Below are 18,755 nucleotides of genomic sequence, written 5' to 3' on the forward strand. Positions count from 1 at the left end.
CCAAAACTTCAAAGACGGTGTATTTGACATGATACATGATCTCATCTGTTCTAATTTTAAGCATACATGAATATTAACATAACGCTAGTGGTTTCATTCTTAAAAAGGAAATACTTGTATTCAGGATAATCCGTAAAAAGATTTTTATTCAATAAAAAGGCATACTGACCGAATAAAATTTACAAAACAAAGAAACCTATTGTGTTCAACTTGTCAAACTGAATTGTGCACTGCTTTTTTCAAATAAAGTTTGTCCGTGTTTCCCGTAGTCGAAGTCAGATAAATCAACTCTTTGATTCATCCCTGCAAATATTTTCTAGTTTCACTCAATATCTATTTCGCTTAGACGTTAATATCTATTTCGCTTAGACGTTAATATCTATTTCGCTTGACGTGAATGGCCCAGTTGTTCAAAACTTTCGTTAAATATTTTTCGATGATATTTTTGTTAAATAGCTGAAGGATCGTTATTTATTTTGTTAAAATATGCTGTTAAACTGTTCGGTTGTTAAATTAGCGAAGCTACATTGAATATTTCGTTAATTGTTTTCGTTAAAAAAAAACTGTTGTTGGTGAAATGTTAGTACAATAATTCTGTTAAACTATGCAGTTTAACAATAAATTTATCGCAAATTTTAATTTACATAAGGAGGTACTTTAAAATGTTTGTTAAGACTTAACGAAGAAATTTAAGGTGGCTACCATGTCAAGGTATTTCCCAGTTATTTTCAAAACTTGTGTATTTCACAACATTTATTTGAAACACAGGCCTGAAACTTTTTTTGAGAAATTTTATCAAAAGTTCTGTTTATTTCAAGTCATTTCATTTTAGTTTTGAAGGACTGACAACATCACACTCTTCAGGGTCAAGCATGCTATGTACACTACAGTATAGTATGTAAAATAAAACTGATATAAGACAGGATTACAGGGAGAAATTTTACTATAGTATTTATAAAACAATAACAAATATTTCATCGTTATACTTCCTGACCTTCTCGCTGAATATGGTTGAAATGCCAAATAGTTTACTGGAAAAGCCAGTAATGCAGAATAAGAGAAAAGCAGGGGATACCCTTTCTCATTACTTCAGAAATACATGTTGATCTCCACTTCCTTTGTATTTATTTGCAATAGTAAATATAACCTCTAAAAATAACAACACATTTTGAAGTTGCTTACAACAATGAAAATATGACAAAGGAAAATCGATAGGCAAATACACAGTGCCTAACAATCAACTGTCCTAATTTATTCATAGAAATCTCTATAAAGTTCAAGTGTATACTTTTCTTTATTTACTAAATTATTTCATTTTTTTCTGCTTACAACATATCAAAATAAAAGTTTTTGAAGTGAATGAGGCCCTGACACGAGTAACGCAAATACTTGATCCTGTGCAATGGCCCACCATCTAAAATGTTCTTTACTCTGCATGAAACTAACCCAGATGTGGACTGTGTACCTTATTTCTCTTGCATAAACTGTTCATACTAATGAAAAGCATATATTTAAGTATGAAACATGCTGTTTTTATAAAGGGAGGTAATAAAAATGTTACTTATTGCAGTTAAATACCAACATTTAGAAGTATTAAAATATTTATAGTGCCAATAAGTTTGGTTTAATAAATATTTTGAACATTTACCTATAGTTTGTATTTAAATCTATATTAAAAACTCTTTGAGTTGCCAATATAGATACAATATATGAACAAAATTGGACGGGTAAACCTTTACAAGAGGTCTATACTCTACCCGTAATTACTATGCCTCATTGTGTCTGAATGGGCGGATGGACCGTTATTAAACTTAAACACTGACTGACTACACCTTTACAACACTGAGATATGATTAACATTTATGATACTGATGCAAAACAAATAAATCTATAACTATTGTTAGTAGCATAATTATGATCAACTACAAGATGAGTTTGACCAAAAGCTTATTTTATCATCTGATACAACCCCTCAAGTTAAATACTGAGTGTCAAGCAAGGGAGTTACCAGTACTTTTCCCACATCTTCGGTATAACACAACAAAGAGCCAAATTCAGACACACAAACTAAGGTGTTCCATTAGGGCCAGCGCTTACTCCCTGTGAGCACGAAGCGAGAAGGCACGACGGAACGATAGCGAAGCGTGACGTGACAGTACATTGGCAAAGCGCAACCGTAGGATGATGATAATAAAACAGTATGCTTGCGAAGCGCAACAGTATGATGGCAAAGTCCAACAGTACGATGATAATCGTACTGTCACACTTCATCATCAGTGCCATGCTTCGCCACCGCACTGTCGCGCTTCACCACTGTAGTGTCACCATCGTACTGTCGCGCTTCGCCATTGCATTGTCGTGCTTCACCATCTTATTGTTGCGCTTTGCCATCGTACTGTCACACTTCACCATCTTTTCCCTGTTTACATAAGGACCAACTCTGTATTGTATATTATTGTCAATTCTGTCCACTGATCAAATAATTGGAATGCTTTTAGTCACGGGTACTATTGCCAGACCTGATGTTATTTATTATTATAATAAATGAATATCACCCGGCAGCTTTTATTCAAACGAATATGACACCTGGGTGTTGTTCAAATGAAAATCCCTCAGCAGAGTGTCACTCAAATGAATATCATCAGTGGCATGATGATATTAAAAAATATCATACCTTGATATTGTTTGAAATGTACTATTCAAAAATAGTCTCCGTCAATATGGCTATACATTGTTTACTTGAGGGACAATAAAAATGAATATCACCCGAGTGAGCTTTATTTATGAAAAAAATATCATTGTATTCAAAATTAACCTCTCTAAGGATAAATAAATAATAATGTAATTTACATGTAATTAATTGTTTTGTGAGAAAATGTTATATTTCAATAAAATCTGAAAAGTAGATCCCTCGGAAGCACCGAGAACAAGGCTAACAGTGAAAATTGCAGACTCGGTTTGATTGAGTCTCAAGCCATGAAATGTTAAAAGTATATATTGTCAGCTTAAAATAATAAAAATACACTTTTGTTTAAATTTTGCTTAAAAAGCTTTTGGGTAAATTTATACAAAAGTGTTTTTATGTCTATAATACCGTTTGTTTCCGCTTACCCAAAATACCCTGTCTTTTTACCGACTGCAAAGTTTTAACTAAAGAAACATATTAGAAGAAAATATAGATCTGTGTTAAACAAGATTATTAATAATTAATCCAAAGCACATCCCTCCGTCTGATGTCATGCAGACTAAGTGAATTCTTTTGGGCATGCCTGACAGGAAGGCAACAGTACGATGGTGAAGGTGCGATGGCGAATCGCAACAGTACGATTGTGAAGGACGAGAGTACGACGGTGAAGCGCGATAGTACGATGGAGGAGCGCAACAGTACGATGGTGAAGCGCGACAGTGCGATGGCGAAATGCAACACTACGATGGTGAAGCGCGACAGACTGTCACCATTGTACTGTCGCACTTCGCCATCATAATGTCGCGCTTCGCCATCATACTGTCACACTTAACAATCGTACTGTCACGCTTCACCATCATACTGTCGTGCTTCGCCATTGTACCATTTGACCTTCGCGCTCACGGGGAGCAGGCGCTGACCCTAACAGAATACCTTACATAACCATTGAGCCATTGAGGCAGTATATCTCCTGTAACTGTTTATCTATTATTCTTTATTTTGGTGCCTATTTGGAAGTATTAAGTTGTTGTTTAAAGCAGGTGACTGCTTCAGACAAGTTGAAAAAAGTAGACTAGCCACTAGACTGATAATAAAGAATTTGTCACAAACTTTCAGATATTTGTGAATTTCTTTTGTTTTCCTTAATAGTGATTAAATTAGTGCCAGTCTATTTGACAGAATCTGATATTGTCTCAGAAAAGTGATGGAAATATTGGACCTAGGATAATATAGAAAGGCTATATTCACAACTTTAAAAACAAAAATTAAAAGAAAAATATCATAGTCTAGGAGCTAGTCAGTGTTAGATGTTGCAGGAATTTTTGAGAGAGGACCATGTGCATGACCTTAAGATGTTAATAAAATAGTTACTGTATTATTTATTAACTCAAATGCTGCCTCCAGAAATACTGCAAAAGCATTGATAACTATGGTTATTATTACATATTACATTTTAAACACCAACCCCTCACAACTGCAAATCAAAGCTTGTGTTTTTTAAGTCATGATGTAAAATTAAAATTGTTGTTATATGTCTGCTTAAAGATATATATAAAATAGTACTTCTTAATTAATGTCTGCCATGTGAATTAAATTACGGTATCACACCTAATATCATTCTAACAAATGGTTACTTTTTTCAGTCTAAACGTCTGATGATTTAGATTTACCCAGACATCTCTGTTACAGCTATAAGCTTAACTTGGAAATGAATCTAGGTTGCTATAAATATACATGCATAATCTAACATACAGAATTTAAGTAGTTTACAAACTTTGTGCAGTCCAGGGCCTTTTACATATAAATCATTGTTATTTGATAAATCATAACAAGAGGGCCAAGAAACATACCATAACAGCGTAAACATGTTTGACCTAGTGATTTCATGGAAACAAATATTCTGACCAATTTTCATTAAGATTGGACCAAAAATATGATATCTTAAGTGTAAACAAGTATTTTCTTCTGTGTGAGCTAGTGACCTAGTTTTTGAGCCAAGATGACCTATATTCGAACTTGACCTAGATTTGATCAAGGCAATCATTCTGACCAAATTTCATGAACTTCAATTGAAAAATACAGCCTCTATCACATACAAAACATTTTCTTTGATTTGTCATAGCGACCTAGCTTTTGACCCCAGATAACCCATATTCAAATTTGACCTTAATTTCATCAAGGCTATCATTCTGACCAAATTTCATGAAAATCCATTGAAAAATACAGTCTCTATGGCACACACAAGGTTTTTCTTTGATGTGACCTAGTGACCTAGTTTTAAGTGTAGTATGGAACAAACTTTATTTATAATTTATTTTTTTGCATTAATGTTTAGCCTCAATTTATCATGATCAAACCCCTGGTAACACTTAGGGGGTCAAGTCTCATGTAAGATCTAAAGTGTTCATGCAGGACAAATTTGATATGAATATAATTCTAAGCATTCTTATTTTTATTCAGCATAAAACTCTGTCTGAAAATGAGATAGAGTGTCACATGTAAATCCTAGGCACCTATCTCAACGGTCAGTGCTACATTTTCAGGTCATGCACATTTTATCAGTTGTATCATAGAGCTATAAAAATAAATTTATACTTCTTTGATTGTATCTAATGACATTTATTAAGTAATTCTGGTTTAAATTGCTTGTATATTTTTCTAAAATGAGTGATTATCAAAGATGATAATTAATATTCAAACAGGAACTAATATGTGCAGAGTTAGAAATAAAAAATAAGAGCCAAATTTCTATGTACAAATTGTACAGTGTACGTTTTATTTTTTTACATCTTTTTGTGATTATGGCATCTGTTTAAACTTGATTTTTAAAGCTGTATATTTCTACTGATTTCAATAAAAATCCTTGCTTCACAGTGACCAGTGACTTTTTAAAACATTTTTTATCATTTCAACAATCTGAACCATTTCATGATCAACAAAAGGGAGATAATTATATATTTAGGTACTTAAATTGCTGCTTTACATTTTAAAAGCAAATCTGTGTCATTGTTGAAATAATTGTTTTTATATTCCTAAATAATATTTGAGAAGTACAAGTGGTCAGTGATAACAGCATCCACACGACACAAATCAAATTGACTGTCTTAAAGAAAATAACAAAAATGAATGAGGATGTATTGCAAAAAACTAGAAAATATTGGGTTATGAAATGGATATGGAGAATAACAAAACTGAAGGTAGCGAAAACGTGTGACAAAAACATGAAACTTGAAAGATTACTGGCACTTTACATGGTGTTGACTTGTTGTTTTGTATTTTGAACTAGAACAACAATCAACTAAATGTGCTGTTGTCAGTAAAATCTACAAAAGCATGTGACATTGCTGGTTAAAAGAAAGAGGGACTGCATACAAATTATATGCAAGTAAAACCGGAATATGAACAACATTATGAAAAGCTTCACAAAAAAGGTAACACAATTTTTGGTATTGAAGCATTTTTTCAATGCTATTAGAGGAAGTGTAAAAGGTGGTGTATTATGGGATATGATGTCCTTGTTAAATTTTTAACGATTCGTTAAAATTTTTAACGCTTCGTTAAATGATTTAACGCTTCGTTAGCTAACGAAAACTTTAACGGCACTTTCAACAACTGAAAATTTAACAATTCGTTAGCTAACGTAATAATCAAAATATAACGACCGTTAACTTAACGATTCGTTAAATTTAACGAACGTTTTGAACAACTGGGCCAGTATCTATTTCGCTTAGACGTTAATATCTATTTCGCTTAGACGTTTTATATCTATTTCGCTTGACGTTAATATCTATTTCGCTTAGACGAACCAATTCAAGATATATCATATTTCTAATTCAATGTTCCTGTTAAACGTTCGTGTATAATTTTGAAGACTGTTTTTCAAAGGACGAAATTTCGTTCCATTTTTGTACTAATTACGTCAGATCATGTGTGCATACTCGTGGAAAAGGCCACCCTTGATATTATTGCTCTACTGTATGGACTTGTTAGAGCTGAAACTGTCGTAAATTGTGTTTACACTTTTCTTGTTTCTTTCACTTTCTTCCTTTCTGCTTTTTTAAATGGTCTAGTGACTGTTATCTTTTATTAACAATCTCTTTCCCAACACACTCGCCTACGAAAGTTGACCACTGGAACATAGGGCCCGAACGCGGCATCACAATGCGCGACTGCAAAAGGTCAGTACAGAATTCTTTTATTAAACGTCTTGGATTTAACAATAAGCCACATAAGGTAAGTACATTTACAGCTCAATACTTAACTGAAAACAAAATATAAACGTTCCTTTCAGGTATGACTATTTGAAAGGAATTTTAGAAAACTCTACAATATCCTGTAGTATAGCGGTAACGTCATTGGAATAAAATGCTTTTGCTTTAATCCATTAGCTGACAGCATCCATCACTACTGACAAGGAAGTAATCTAGAACTCTGCCATGGTCACAATTTATAGATAAAAAAATCCCTGTATCGTGGACGGAATAAGGAATGAGTCTTTATTTTCGAAGAACTACCGTTATATACTTTCCACTGTCATATTGAATTTAAGTGTGTGTGTGTGTGTGTGTGTGTGTGTGTGTAGGGGGTGGGGGATGTCTACAGTTATCATTTGGTTAAGGCTGACCATACCGTTGTTCCTAAACTGTATAATTGCCATATAAATTTGGTCGATCTAAAAGAATGAATACGACTCTGAAGTGACAAGTCAAGCATTTGACGATTCTGGTTCAATAACGTCAAAAATGTCATATGGACTGGCATAGATATAAATTGTTTGAATGTGAAGTTATGTGTAAATCATCATACTTGTAGTAAATTCGGGATGGGAAGAGCTGTTACTTTTTGCAGGGTGATGAAGTGTTTTCTCACAGAAGCACACTAGAGTAACAGTGGAATATTGTGTTACCAAGGTGCGTGCTTTTTTACTCTCGGTATTTTGATTTAAAGATGATATAAATCCCGCATGATAACTCAAACGATAACATGTTTGATAATTATGGGGGTTTTTTCATTAAAATGTTTCAATACAGAAAATATTTCTGTTTTTGTATAACATTACAGTATGCACTTAACTTGTATCATTGACAAACTTTTTGAGTTCCACGATGCATGAGAACCATAACAATCAAACAATAATATAAACATGCTGTCGCGGGAGCACTAGGTGATTGCATAATGAAGAATGGTTAGATCCATCGCATCGCAATCTCGTTGTCTCCTTTCAAACGTAAACCTGCGTGTTAAAGATATAAACCGTCTGTTATTATCAAGGACAGGGTATTTGATGGATGACCTTCGACTTATTCTTTCATATTGTTTGAAATATTTCTAATTACAAATATTATTTTGCAATTGTTTATTTGATGACAGGTATGACTTGGGTATATTTGCGTCACAATGTCAAGACGACAAATAAGCGCACCGATACCACTGTATTTGTCGTATTGGCGCGGTTATTTGTCGTTCGGCGAGTTTGCGTGCTGGTGCATTTCAAACGTGCCAACATGCCAGAACGAAATGGCGTAAATCAAGCACCATATTGTAATCCATATTGCTCGTAAATTATATCATAAAATTAACCAGTTTTGTTGAAAATTCTTATTTAGAAATATTAATATGTCTACATTTTCTCGACTCATCTTGCACCTTAATTTGTTTACATGCTGCCCTAATAAACTAAACTAAAGTTAAAATGGAACTGATGACGACGCCTTAATTTCCTAGCAAGAGTTTTGATAAAATGGGAAAAAAACTGTTCATTTTCTTTCCACTACTGTAGAACAGTTTGGCCTTTTTAACTTTAAAGAGGAAATTCAGCAAAACAGGAATAATAATTTATAATTCTAGGATCACTATTGAAATACTTGTCAATCGCATAAAAGATATTGATAAAATTCATTTGCTTGGGTAAGTCTTACGGCAAATAAAGTTGCACTTCTCATGTCGCGCAGTTTTTCCGCCACAGATCCTGTGCTTATTTCTCTGTTCGAATCTGAAATGGTAAACAAATAAATATACATCCTATTCTGTATAATTGTATCACATGTCCAAACGAGAGAACCACTCTGCGGAGCAACATATGCCCACAACAATGTGCCTTACTGCTTATCTAGTTTAGGTGTAAAAAGTCTATGCATTCTGAAGTAACAGGAAATATCTCATCACCTCTGACAATTCTTCTGGAAAGTTTGAGGTTCGTACAAAATATTTAAAGGAAGCGGCGTTTGTACTAACAGTCACTGTAACTCTGACGTTTGCACATATGACCTAAAAACTAGCGAGGTCATCTACCGCACATAAGCAAAATACCTTCCAAGTTAGAGTATCATAGGTTTTGGGGCTTATAAGATATTGAGCGGAAAATGTTTATGTACTATCAGTTACCGTGGCTTTGACCTTTATCACACTTTTTTCCATATGCATAAGGATCATGCGCTATCCCTGGGTCATATGTCAGCTAATCTTTGTGAGTATAGGTTAAGGTATTCTCAAGATATTAAGCAGAAACAGTTTTTTTACCGAAAATCACTTTGATCTTAACGTTTAAACATCTTTCTTTTAAATCAGTGAGTGATCATCCACTGCCCATGAGCAATATGTTAATCTAGTTAAAAGGATCAAAACGTTTATAAGTTTTTGAGTAGAAACGTAAGTACATTCCTTCACACGTAGTGTATCTGGTTTTGATGTGTATGGGATTGCTATAAACCAGAAGATACTATGTGACATTTTTAGAGCTACCTTATTGTAACGGTCAAGCCTCGGTGACAATACGCCCTATTATTTGATAAACGGTCATTAAATATCATTCACTTTACTGTGAGGGAATGATATTTAATGACCGTTTATCAAATAATAGGGTCATTCCCTTTACTGTGAGGGGGCCTCCGTGGCCGAGTGGTTAAGGTCGCTGACTTCAAGTCACTTGCCTCTCATCGATGTGAGTTCGAGCCTTACTCGGGGCGTTGAATATTCTTCATGTGAGGAAGCCATCCAGCTGGCTTACGGAAGGTCGGTGGTTCTACCCAGGTACCCGCTCGTGATGAAATAATGCACGGAGGGGCACCTGGGGTCTTCCTCCACCATCAAAGCTGGAAAGTCGTCATATGACCTATAATTGTGTCGGTGCGACGTTAAACCCAACCAAAAAAAAAATTACTGTGAGATGTGGCAGGCACAGGGAAAAATCAAAGGGTGTTGTCAGATAACTTGTCAATTGTAATTTTATGACACTACTTTCAGTTTTACGAGTTGATTGTTTATCATTAAAAATTAATGGTAGATTGAACAGGGTTAATCTTCCTCCTTGCGTGGAATTTTGGTATTTTATTTCTTTGGTGTACAGTTACATTTTGTATATCATATATTAAAAGCTAAATTTGTGTGCTTGTCCAAAATATTGTACAATACGGAGAAATAGAGGTGTCCAAAATAGACCAATAATCAAATATAAGATCCCAGCAAGCTAATGACAATGGCTATGACAATGGCGCATCTACTTCCCAACCACTGTATTTCAAAACATAAATACGGATTCCAGAATCTAGAATACTCAAACATCTTTTCATGTTTTTGCAAACGTGTCTGATATAAAAGAACTTTGTACAAAATGTCAGGGTTGTTAAATATGTAAGTAGTAAGAGTAAACAGAAAAGCTAAAACATTTGTATTTCAAAAGTTTATGTAATATAGAACATCAGTCTGACTAAAGTACATCTCCAATTACGCTACGCTTAGGATATGAAGACGTGCTATTGATAGCCTCGTTCTGACTACCTTTCCGCTAGCCAATCAAAGCCTTGCTGTCAACATTTTTTAAGTGAAAGTAGAAGTTTAAAAAATCTATATTTAGCCTGGGTTTTCCATATTTACAATTCTTTGACGACCACTTCGCGACTACGCCCTCGTGTTTTGAGACGGTACGAACTTGGTCACGTAAGGTATCAGACAGCCGGTTAGCTCAGTCGGTAGAGCACTCGCCCTGTAAGCGAGAGGTCTCGGATTCGAGCCCCGGACTGACTGCACGTTTTTCTCACCCTTTGACATTCAACGCTATTTTGATGGTTCAGCCAAATGCTTCTTGAAACGAGTTGTCTGACTGGTTCAAATAAAAATAGCAATTTCGGAAATCCAAATATACAGAAAGATTAATATGAGTGGGTCATCCTCAGATCTTCGTTTAGAAGATGATGTACTTTAGTCAGATTGTATAGAACATGTACATACATTTTTGTAATTCAAATGCAACTTCTGGAAACAAAACCGATGATACAAACTTAAACTTTTAAATTATTTTGTCATTTCTTTAATGTAATCAGTATATAATAATTAAGATATCATTTCTGTGTTGTTTCAACAATGTTTTCACATTTGACATTTTCGCATTGCCGACGTATCGCTCCTTGAAAATGGTATTAGTGTGAAATGCAATTCATAATGTTACAAGCTTATATCACTGAGGACACAATTGACATTGTGAATTGCAGACACTATTCCTATAAATAACGCTAAATGTTGTTGTCGTTTCTACTTTTGTGTATTCTGTTTCGGCGTCAAAAACACATTACCAATAATGTTTGAAATATTGCATCAAATGGAATACAGTTATTCGTTACAAACGTGATATTTCACTTGAATTAATATTGAACTGAGTAGACAAGACATACAACCGATTTAATTGACTTTTCTTCGTACTCACAATGCAATGCTCTAAAAGGCTATAAAAGTGCATTTAATTCTAGAATGTTATAATAAGTAAAGTGGTTTTGACTATTTTAGCGTCATTGACAGACATACATACATACATACATACATACAAGAATTTATCATACAACTACCATGCAAAGTGCCTGATATCACTTGCCCGATATTATTTTTGATATCAGGTCAAGGTCAATGACCTGATATCAAAATGAAGCTCCCACATATTGACGGACTAGTTTTTACATCAGCTTCCTTTCAGATTGAATTTTATTAGTCCAGTTTTTGCTTTGCATGGCTTTTTTCTAGACAGATTATTTAATCTCAACTAGGTATTTGAACCTCGACCTAATAACACTGATACCAAGAGACAGTAGCCTGTTATTCTCTATTTAAGAAATATGAAATAAAATACAAAGGAATTGAAGTTGTTATAGAAGTTCGGTTTTGAAAATATGTTGAAACAGCAGATCTCAACCAATTCTTACATACTGTCGTCTACGATTAGATAAAGGAAAATATAAGATTTGGGTGTCTGATGACTACTTTAGTTAATGTTTTTCATTTCCATTTACCTTCATTGTCTTCCAACAGTTTGAGCCATGCACTGGATATTAATGGGCTCATAAATCAGAAACTCAGACGCCAACCGTAAATATTACACCTGTTTAAAGGATACAATTTCGAATATAAAGAACAAATGACAAAACACGTTAGAAACAAGTACTGATACGACTATTTGTATTACAATGAATCTCTTTTTCCAACGAGGATACTTATAGTGAGCTGTATGATATCGAGCAGAAATAGGTGCTCCACCCCAACAACGCTTATTGATTAAAACAACAATTTTCAGATGATACATTCTTAATGCCTTGCCGATAAATTTCCAAATGACCGTCGTGTTCTATGAAATACATGAATTATCTAGTAATTCTCGACTAATTATCTACTTTTTTACTAAATAAAATTTACAAAGTAACACGCTTATTAAACAAAAGCAACAAGATACGCAAAAGAAACTTGCGGATATGTACTGGATACTCTTATAGATTGTATTATTGCATACAAAATCTAGTAATGTCATCGCAAAATTATATTTATGCTATACATCTGAAAAAAAAATGAACTAATACCGTTTTTTTGTGGAAATTGTTTCACAAAATATTACCATACATCTAACAATAATTTAACTTACCAAATATGACAGAACAACGACGTTTCATTTTAATCTTTATGCTCATAAAAATGAAATTCGTTCATGTGTTTTAAAATGTACCGGCTCCTATTTCTTTTGAAAATAATAAATACATATGCGGATGTACATAGTATGGCCACAAAGTTTTTAGAAAAAGGCGAGTATCGTCATAGTGTTACTCTATACACTTTATGGTTGTAATTTCATTATTTATATTTCAAAGAATTTCGTCCAGCCTACAAGTTGACACTATAGTAAAATCACATAATACACCATTAAATAATGTTGATGTTGGGATATCTTGGAGTTTATTCACTGTGCATATATAATCCCGTGTGTAAACATACATAAACATTCATACATTAATTACAATTCTCTGAACTAGGCACGTGACTATCGTCCGAGTGTCACTACGCCAAATGATATTGCTATAACTATCACGTGCAGTATGACACTAGATGGTGATGTTCTCGAAGCAATGTTACAGTAGTCTTCACTGCACAAACAAAATAAGAATGTTGTATTATGTAGTTCATGCTGAACTTCCTGACAACTGTCACTCTCGTCCTCTAGTCCTAAAGATCCTAACGGATAACACGCTCTAATAATACCAATATAATCTCCTGAAGAGAACAAAACATACTAGATGTTAGACACATACATTAATTAGCTAAAACCAGACATTCCAAGCACAGTATTAAAATAAGATATGTCATATACATAGATTTATTATGATAAAACAAACTTAATTACAGAGAATGAATCTTATACAAAAATATATGCCAAATAGGTAATTTTAATGCATTTCCACACTTTGGATTGCTAACATTATAAACAAGTTCATTTATTTGACAAAAAAAGTTTTGTAAGGGGAGACGCCGTAGAAAGATTTTACTTATTTTTCTTTTGATCCATAATAACCAGTGGATCGCACTTGGGAGGTTGACTATCAACTTACTTTTCCTAATTTAAGCTTTAATGAAACAAACAGGAGCGCATGAAAATATATAACTAAATGCATATATAAAACAGCAGAAATGGATATCTATATTACAATAAAAGCCGCCTGCGGTTTAGTCCATATACAATCGACCACTTGATCAAACAAGAAAAATTGGAAAACCACAGATCGCTCAACACAACATAAATAGAAACGTTGCAAAATCAGTTTGACTGAGCCTGTTCGTGGAGAGTAGTGGAAATGCAAGCTAACGTGCACGCCCCGTAGTCTCGGATTGAGCAGTACAGAGACAAATGCTGATTTATTCATAAGGCGGTGTGCATGAAACCTTTCATGTTACACAGAGTGCATGGCGTGTGGTTTCAAAATAGTTCAAAAACTTAAAACCAAACGAAAATACATTTGGCAGAACTGAAAAACTGGAATTTAAGAGGGGATATCTGAAGTTATGGAGCATATCACAGAAACTGCCAAAAGACTAAGGATGAGTACACAGTACCCAAATTATTTAAGCGAGAGTAGCAGAAACACCGAAGTTCAAGATAAAAATATCAACAGTAAACTGACCCAACATAAATGTCGCGCTGAACGAGAAGAGATCTACTGTCACACTTTGTCGAATAAATGTGTTTGCATGGAAATGTAAAATGTTTCTATATGAATAAAAGAGAGCTACTTCTTCTTCCAGTCTTCCGCTGACGAATGAGCGTCATAATGCTTGGGGGGCCTCCGTGGCCGAGTGGTTAAGGTCGCTGACTTCAAATCACTTGCCCCTCATCGATGTGGGTTCGAGCCTCACTCGGGGCGTTGAATTCTTCATGTGAGGAAGCCATCCAGCTGGCTTACGGAAGGTCGGTGGTTCTACCCGGGTGCCCGCTCGTGATGAAATAATGCACGGAGGGGCACCTGGGGTCTTCCTCCACCATTAAAAAAGCTGGAAAGTCGCCATATGACCTATCATGTGCCGGTGCGACGTTAAATCCAACCAACCAACCAACCATCATAATGCTTGGCTCCAACTTTATATCATCTAACTTATTAAATGAATATTGAATATTTTGTCAAGAAAATATACATACAAATAATATTCTTCGAGCATCTTACTAATTGCACTACAATGAATATGCACACTGTACATTGTTGTGTTCAATTGTATGCATTTACCTGTAAAGATATTCATACTGGTTTTCATCAACATGAAAAAGAGCAAACCTTCAGGGTGTTGCCTTTGGAGGTCAATTTTGTCTTGAGATCCCGGGCTATTTTCTGGCGGAAACTGATCTATGGGATGCCACACTTGTATTAAGATCCCGGATTATTTACTTTAGGTGTGTTGCCTTTGAAAGTCACAATTGTATTGGAATCCTTGGCAATAATTTGACGGATGGGACTTTTGGGATACTGAACATTGGTATGTTGCCTTTTAAGGCCACACTTTTATTGAAATCGCAGACAATTTTCGGGTGGATAGATTTGCCGATGAATATTGATGCTTTACGGTGTTGCCTTTAAAGGCCACACTTATATTGAGATCCCGGTCAATTTTCTGCTGGAACTAACTGACTTTTGGCATGATAACTTTGAAGGCTATTCCTACATTGAGATCTTAAAAATTTCACCCTGACTCTGACCATTTCCGATGTTGCCTTTGTAAGGCTCATTTGTATTGAGATCACGAGCAGTTTTCTGGTGAACAGTGACCTCTTCGATGTTGTCTGTAAAGACAAAACCTGTGTTGGGATCCCGGACAATTTTCTGGAGGATAGTGACCTTTTGGAACTTTTCCTCTGAATGGCACCTTTGCGTTGGGACCCCGATCTATATTCTGTCGGAAATTGACCTTTGCATGGAGCTTTAAAGGCCATATCTGTATTGAGATCCGACAATTTGTTTGGCTGATAGTGACCTTTACGATGTTGCCTTTGAAAGTCACACTTATATTGAGATCTTGGATAATTTTCCGGCGGAAACTGACCTTTTATGACGTTGCTTTGGAAGGCCATTTTTGAGCTTCAAGATGTTACCTTTGAATACCACTTCTGTTTTGCGATCCCGGTCAATTGTCTGCCGGAAACTGTTCTTTGGCATGATAACTTTGAAGACCATAACTGCATTGAGATTCTGGACAATATTCTAGAGGATACTGACCTTTTGGGTGTTGACTGTGAAGACCAACCTTGTACTGAGATAACGGACGATTTTCGGGTGGATACTGACCTTCTTAAATGCCATCTTTGTATTGAGATCTCGGTCTATATTCTGGCGGAAACTGACCTTTGCCTTACGTCTTTTAAGGCCATACCTGTATTGAGATCCTGGACAATTTTCTGGCGGAAACTGACCTACAATTTTCTGGCGGAAACTGACCTTTTACGATGTTACCTTTGGAGGTCACACTTGTATTGAGATCACAGGCAATTTTCTGGCGGATAGTGCCCTTTAGGACGTTGACTGTGAAGGCCACACTTGTATTAAGATCCCGGAAAATTCTCTGGCAAATACTGACCTTTCGGATGTTCCCCGTGGAGAATACACACGTAATGAGATCCCAGACAATTGTCTGACAGATACTGACCTTTCGGATGCTGCCTTTGAAGGCCACACTTGTACTGAGATCCCGGGCAGTCTTCTGGCGGATACTGGTATGATTTAAAGTTGACACCACACGCCGGATTCATGAAATTGTCACACTGAAAACACTTTAGACACTCGCCTGAAAGTAAAATATACATCCAAATATAACATAGGATGCTTTGTGCTTTTTCATATTTTAGGTTTGACGTACAGAAGAATTAAATGTATGCTAAAATCAAGGACTAAGAACGTATAATTAATGTGTATATGTTATGCAAACAAGTGAATGAAGTATTGCCATGCAATACAAAGTCCCCTACTGGAAGGCACCTAATTTTCTCTACTGCAGTATAACATAATGAACTGATTTCTGTCAATAATGTATAAACAATATTGTACTATATACAATATGTTATAAACAAAACACTTGAATTAAAATTTGTATATATAAAATCCTATAGTTGTTTTCATATTTTTTTGGCCGATTATCAAAAAGGTATCATATAAGTTATTTATAGTAAAAAAAAATTCTATACAAGTCCACACAAAACTCTTTACCAGGTAGAGATAGGTCAAAATACACCTACAAATTGGATGTAACATGCATCAACGGTTGTACCACAGAAAACTGGTCTCGATTTTTTCCCTACGGCCTGTAATAAGTAAGTTACAATATAAGCTATTTTTAGTAAAACAAAGGGACATAATTCTAAAAAAACAATAGTGCCTCATCGTGGTGAACATTAGTGCGAAGTTAAATTCAAAATCCCTCCATGCATAGAGAAGAAATGCTCCGGACAAAGTCATTCTTGAATTTGGCATTTGACCTCTAAGTGTGATTTTGACCTTAGACCTAGGGACCTAGTTCTTGCGCACAGCAATCCGTCTCATGGTAGTGAACATTTATGCCAAGTTACATCAAAATCCCTCTATGCATGAAGAAGAAGTGTTCCAGACAAAGTCATTCTTGTATCTGACCTTTGGCGTCTATGTGTGACCTTGACCTTCCACCTAGGGATCAGGTTCTTGCGCGCGTGATGCTCCGTCTCATGGTGGTGAACATTTGTGCCAGGTAATATTCAAATCCTGTTTTGCATGACAAAATTATACACCGGGAAGGAAAAATGTCCCATTGACCTTTGATCTCCAAGTGTGACCTTGATCTTTAAGCTAGGGTTCTGGGTTTTGCGCATGACACGTCGTCTTATCAGGGGGAACACTTATGCAAAGTAATATTAAAATCCCTTGATGGATGACAGAGTTCTGGACCAGACAGGAAAAAAAACATATTGACCTTTGACCTACAACTGTGACCTTGACCTTTGAACTTCGGATCCGGGTTTTGCGCATGACACGTCGTCTCATCATGGGAAATATTTGTGCCAAGTAATATTAAAATACCTTCATGGATGGCAGAGTTATGGACCGGACACGAAACAGACCCTGTTCATGCCATGTTAACATTTGACTGCCAAGTGTGACCTTGACCTTTGAGCTAGGGGTCTGCAAGACACATCGCCTTATTATGAGGTATATTTGTGCCAAGTAATATTAAAATCCCTTCATGGATGGCAGAGTTATGGACCGGACAGGAAAAAAGCCCTGTTGACCTTTGACCTCAAATAAGCTAGGTGTCCGGGTTTTGCGCACGACATGTCGTCTCATCATGGGGATCATTTGTGCCAAGTACTATTAAAATCCCTTCATGGATGACAGAGTTATGGACCGAACACGAAATTGCGGACGGACGGAAGGACGGACGGACGGAATGACGGACGGACGGAAAAGCGCATTCCTATAGTCCACGAAACTGGTTTTCAACCAGTAGGGGACTAATTACATAAACATGTAAAGACAAAGTAAACAATAACTAGGACAAATCAAAACATAAAGGAACACAATTGAGTACCGCATTAGAACGGTCAGCATTACTAAACAGTAAAACATCTGAATACTGGACCTTCCAAAAACAGAAAAACGGACAATTTTCTCGGTCCGGAAAAACCGGAACTTCTGAATCCCGAACACCGGACGATATTTTCGAAAGAACCTGACTCATATCGATACAATTTTATTTCCAAAACCCGCATGACACGAACAAGTGATATTTGTTTGAATGCAAATTTGTGCCTTTCGGGAAATTTCATCTACGAGTCTATAGTTTACCAATTATTTTGACACGCATTAGAATCATAATCTGTCTATCAAACTTATGATCTTTCATTAAGAAATGATTACAGAATTCAATTTGGTTTATATCAAACATATTCATGCATGCGGTATCATTAAAATTTGCATTTAGTTAAGAAATTAATTAGTAGCGTGAAAATTTAACTCGGTTAATGGTTTGATTTTGTAGTTGGCTGGATGCAGGTAAGAAAATATGTAAACCCTTAAAAATAACTACCGTTTACGACGACTCCATCATTTTTTATTATTAAATGACTGATAGGCCGTCGAAACGTCGTAAAACTAAACAGTCCGCCGGACGAAACTGAACACTATTTGCGAACCTGAACTTGCTCCAATTTAGGAAAAAAAACCCGGCTTTTATTATGCAGTTGGACTTATCCAGATCATATATTATACACTATGTGCAGCAACGAGTTACCACATGTAACTGTATATAGCTAAAT

At 35.5% G+C, this 18,755-nt stretch overlaps 1 protein-coding gene across 1 annotated transcript in view; it reads right to left on the reverse strand.

Moving 5' to 3' along the window:
- Positions 1–10,975: 10,975 nt before the first annotated feature.
- The window catches only part of LOC123537340 (uncharacterized), a 37,707-nt gene continuing 29,927 nt past the window's right edge, over positions 10,976–18,755 (reverse strand). The window contains exons 4-5 of the mRNA XM_045321022.2: positions 16,121–16,258; positions 10,976–13,207 (exon numbers count right to left, since the gene is read on the reverse strand). Of these exons, the coding sequence (XP_045176957.1) occupies positions 12,978–13,207; positions 16,121–16,258 (368 nt within the window). The 3' untranslated portion in view covers positions 10,976–12,977. The remainder of the gene's footprint in view (positions 13,208–16,120; positions 16,259–18,755) is intronic.

Source organism: Mercenaria mercenaria, chromosome 17, assembly GCF_021730395.1.
Source record: "Mercenaria mercenaria strain notata chromosome 17, MADL_Memer_1, whole genome shotgun sequence".
Lineage (NCBI taxonomy): Eukaryota > Metazoa > Mollusca > Bivalvia > Venerida > Veneridae > Mercenaria > Mercenaria mercenaria.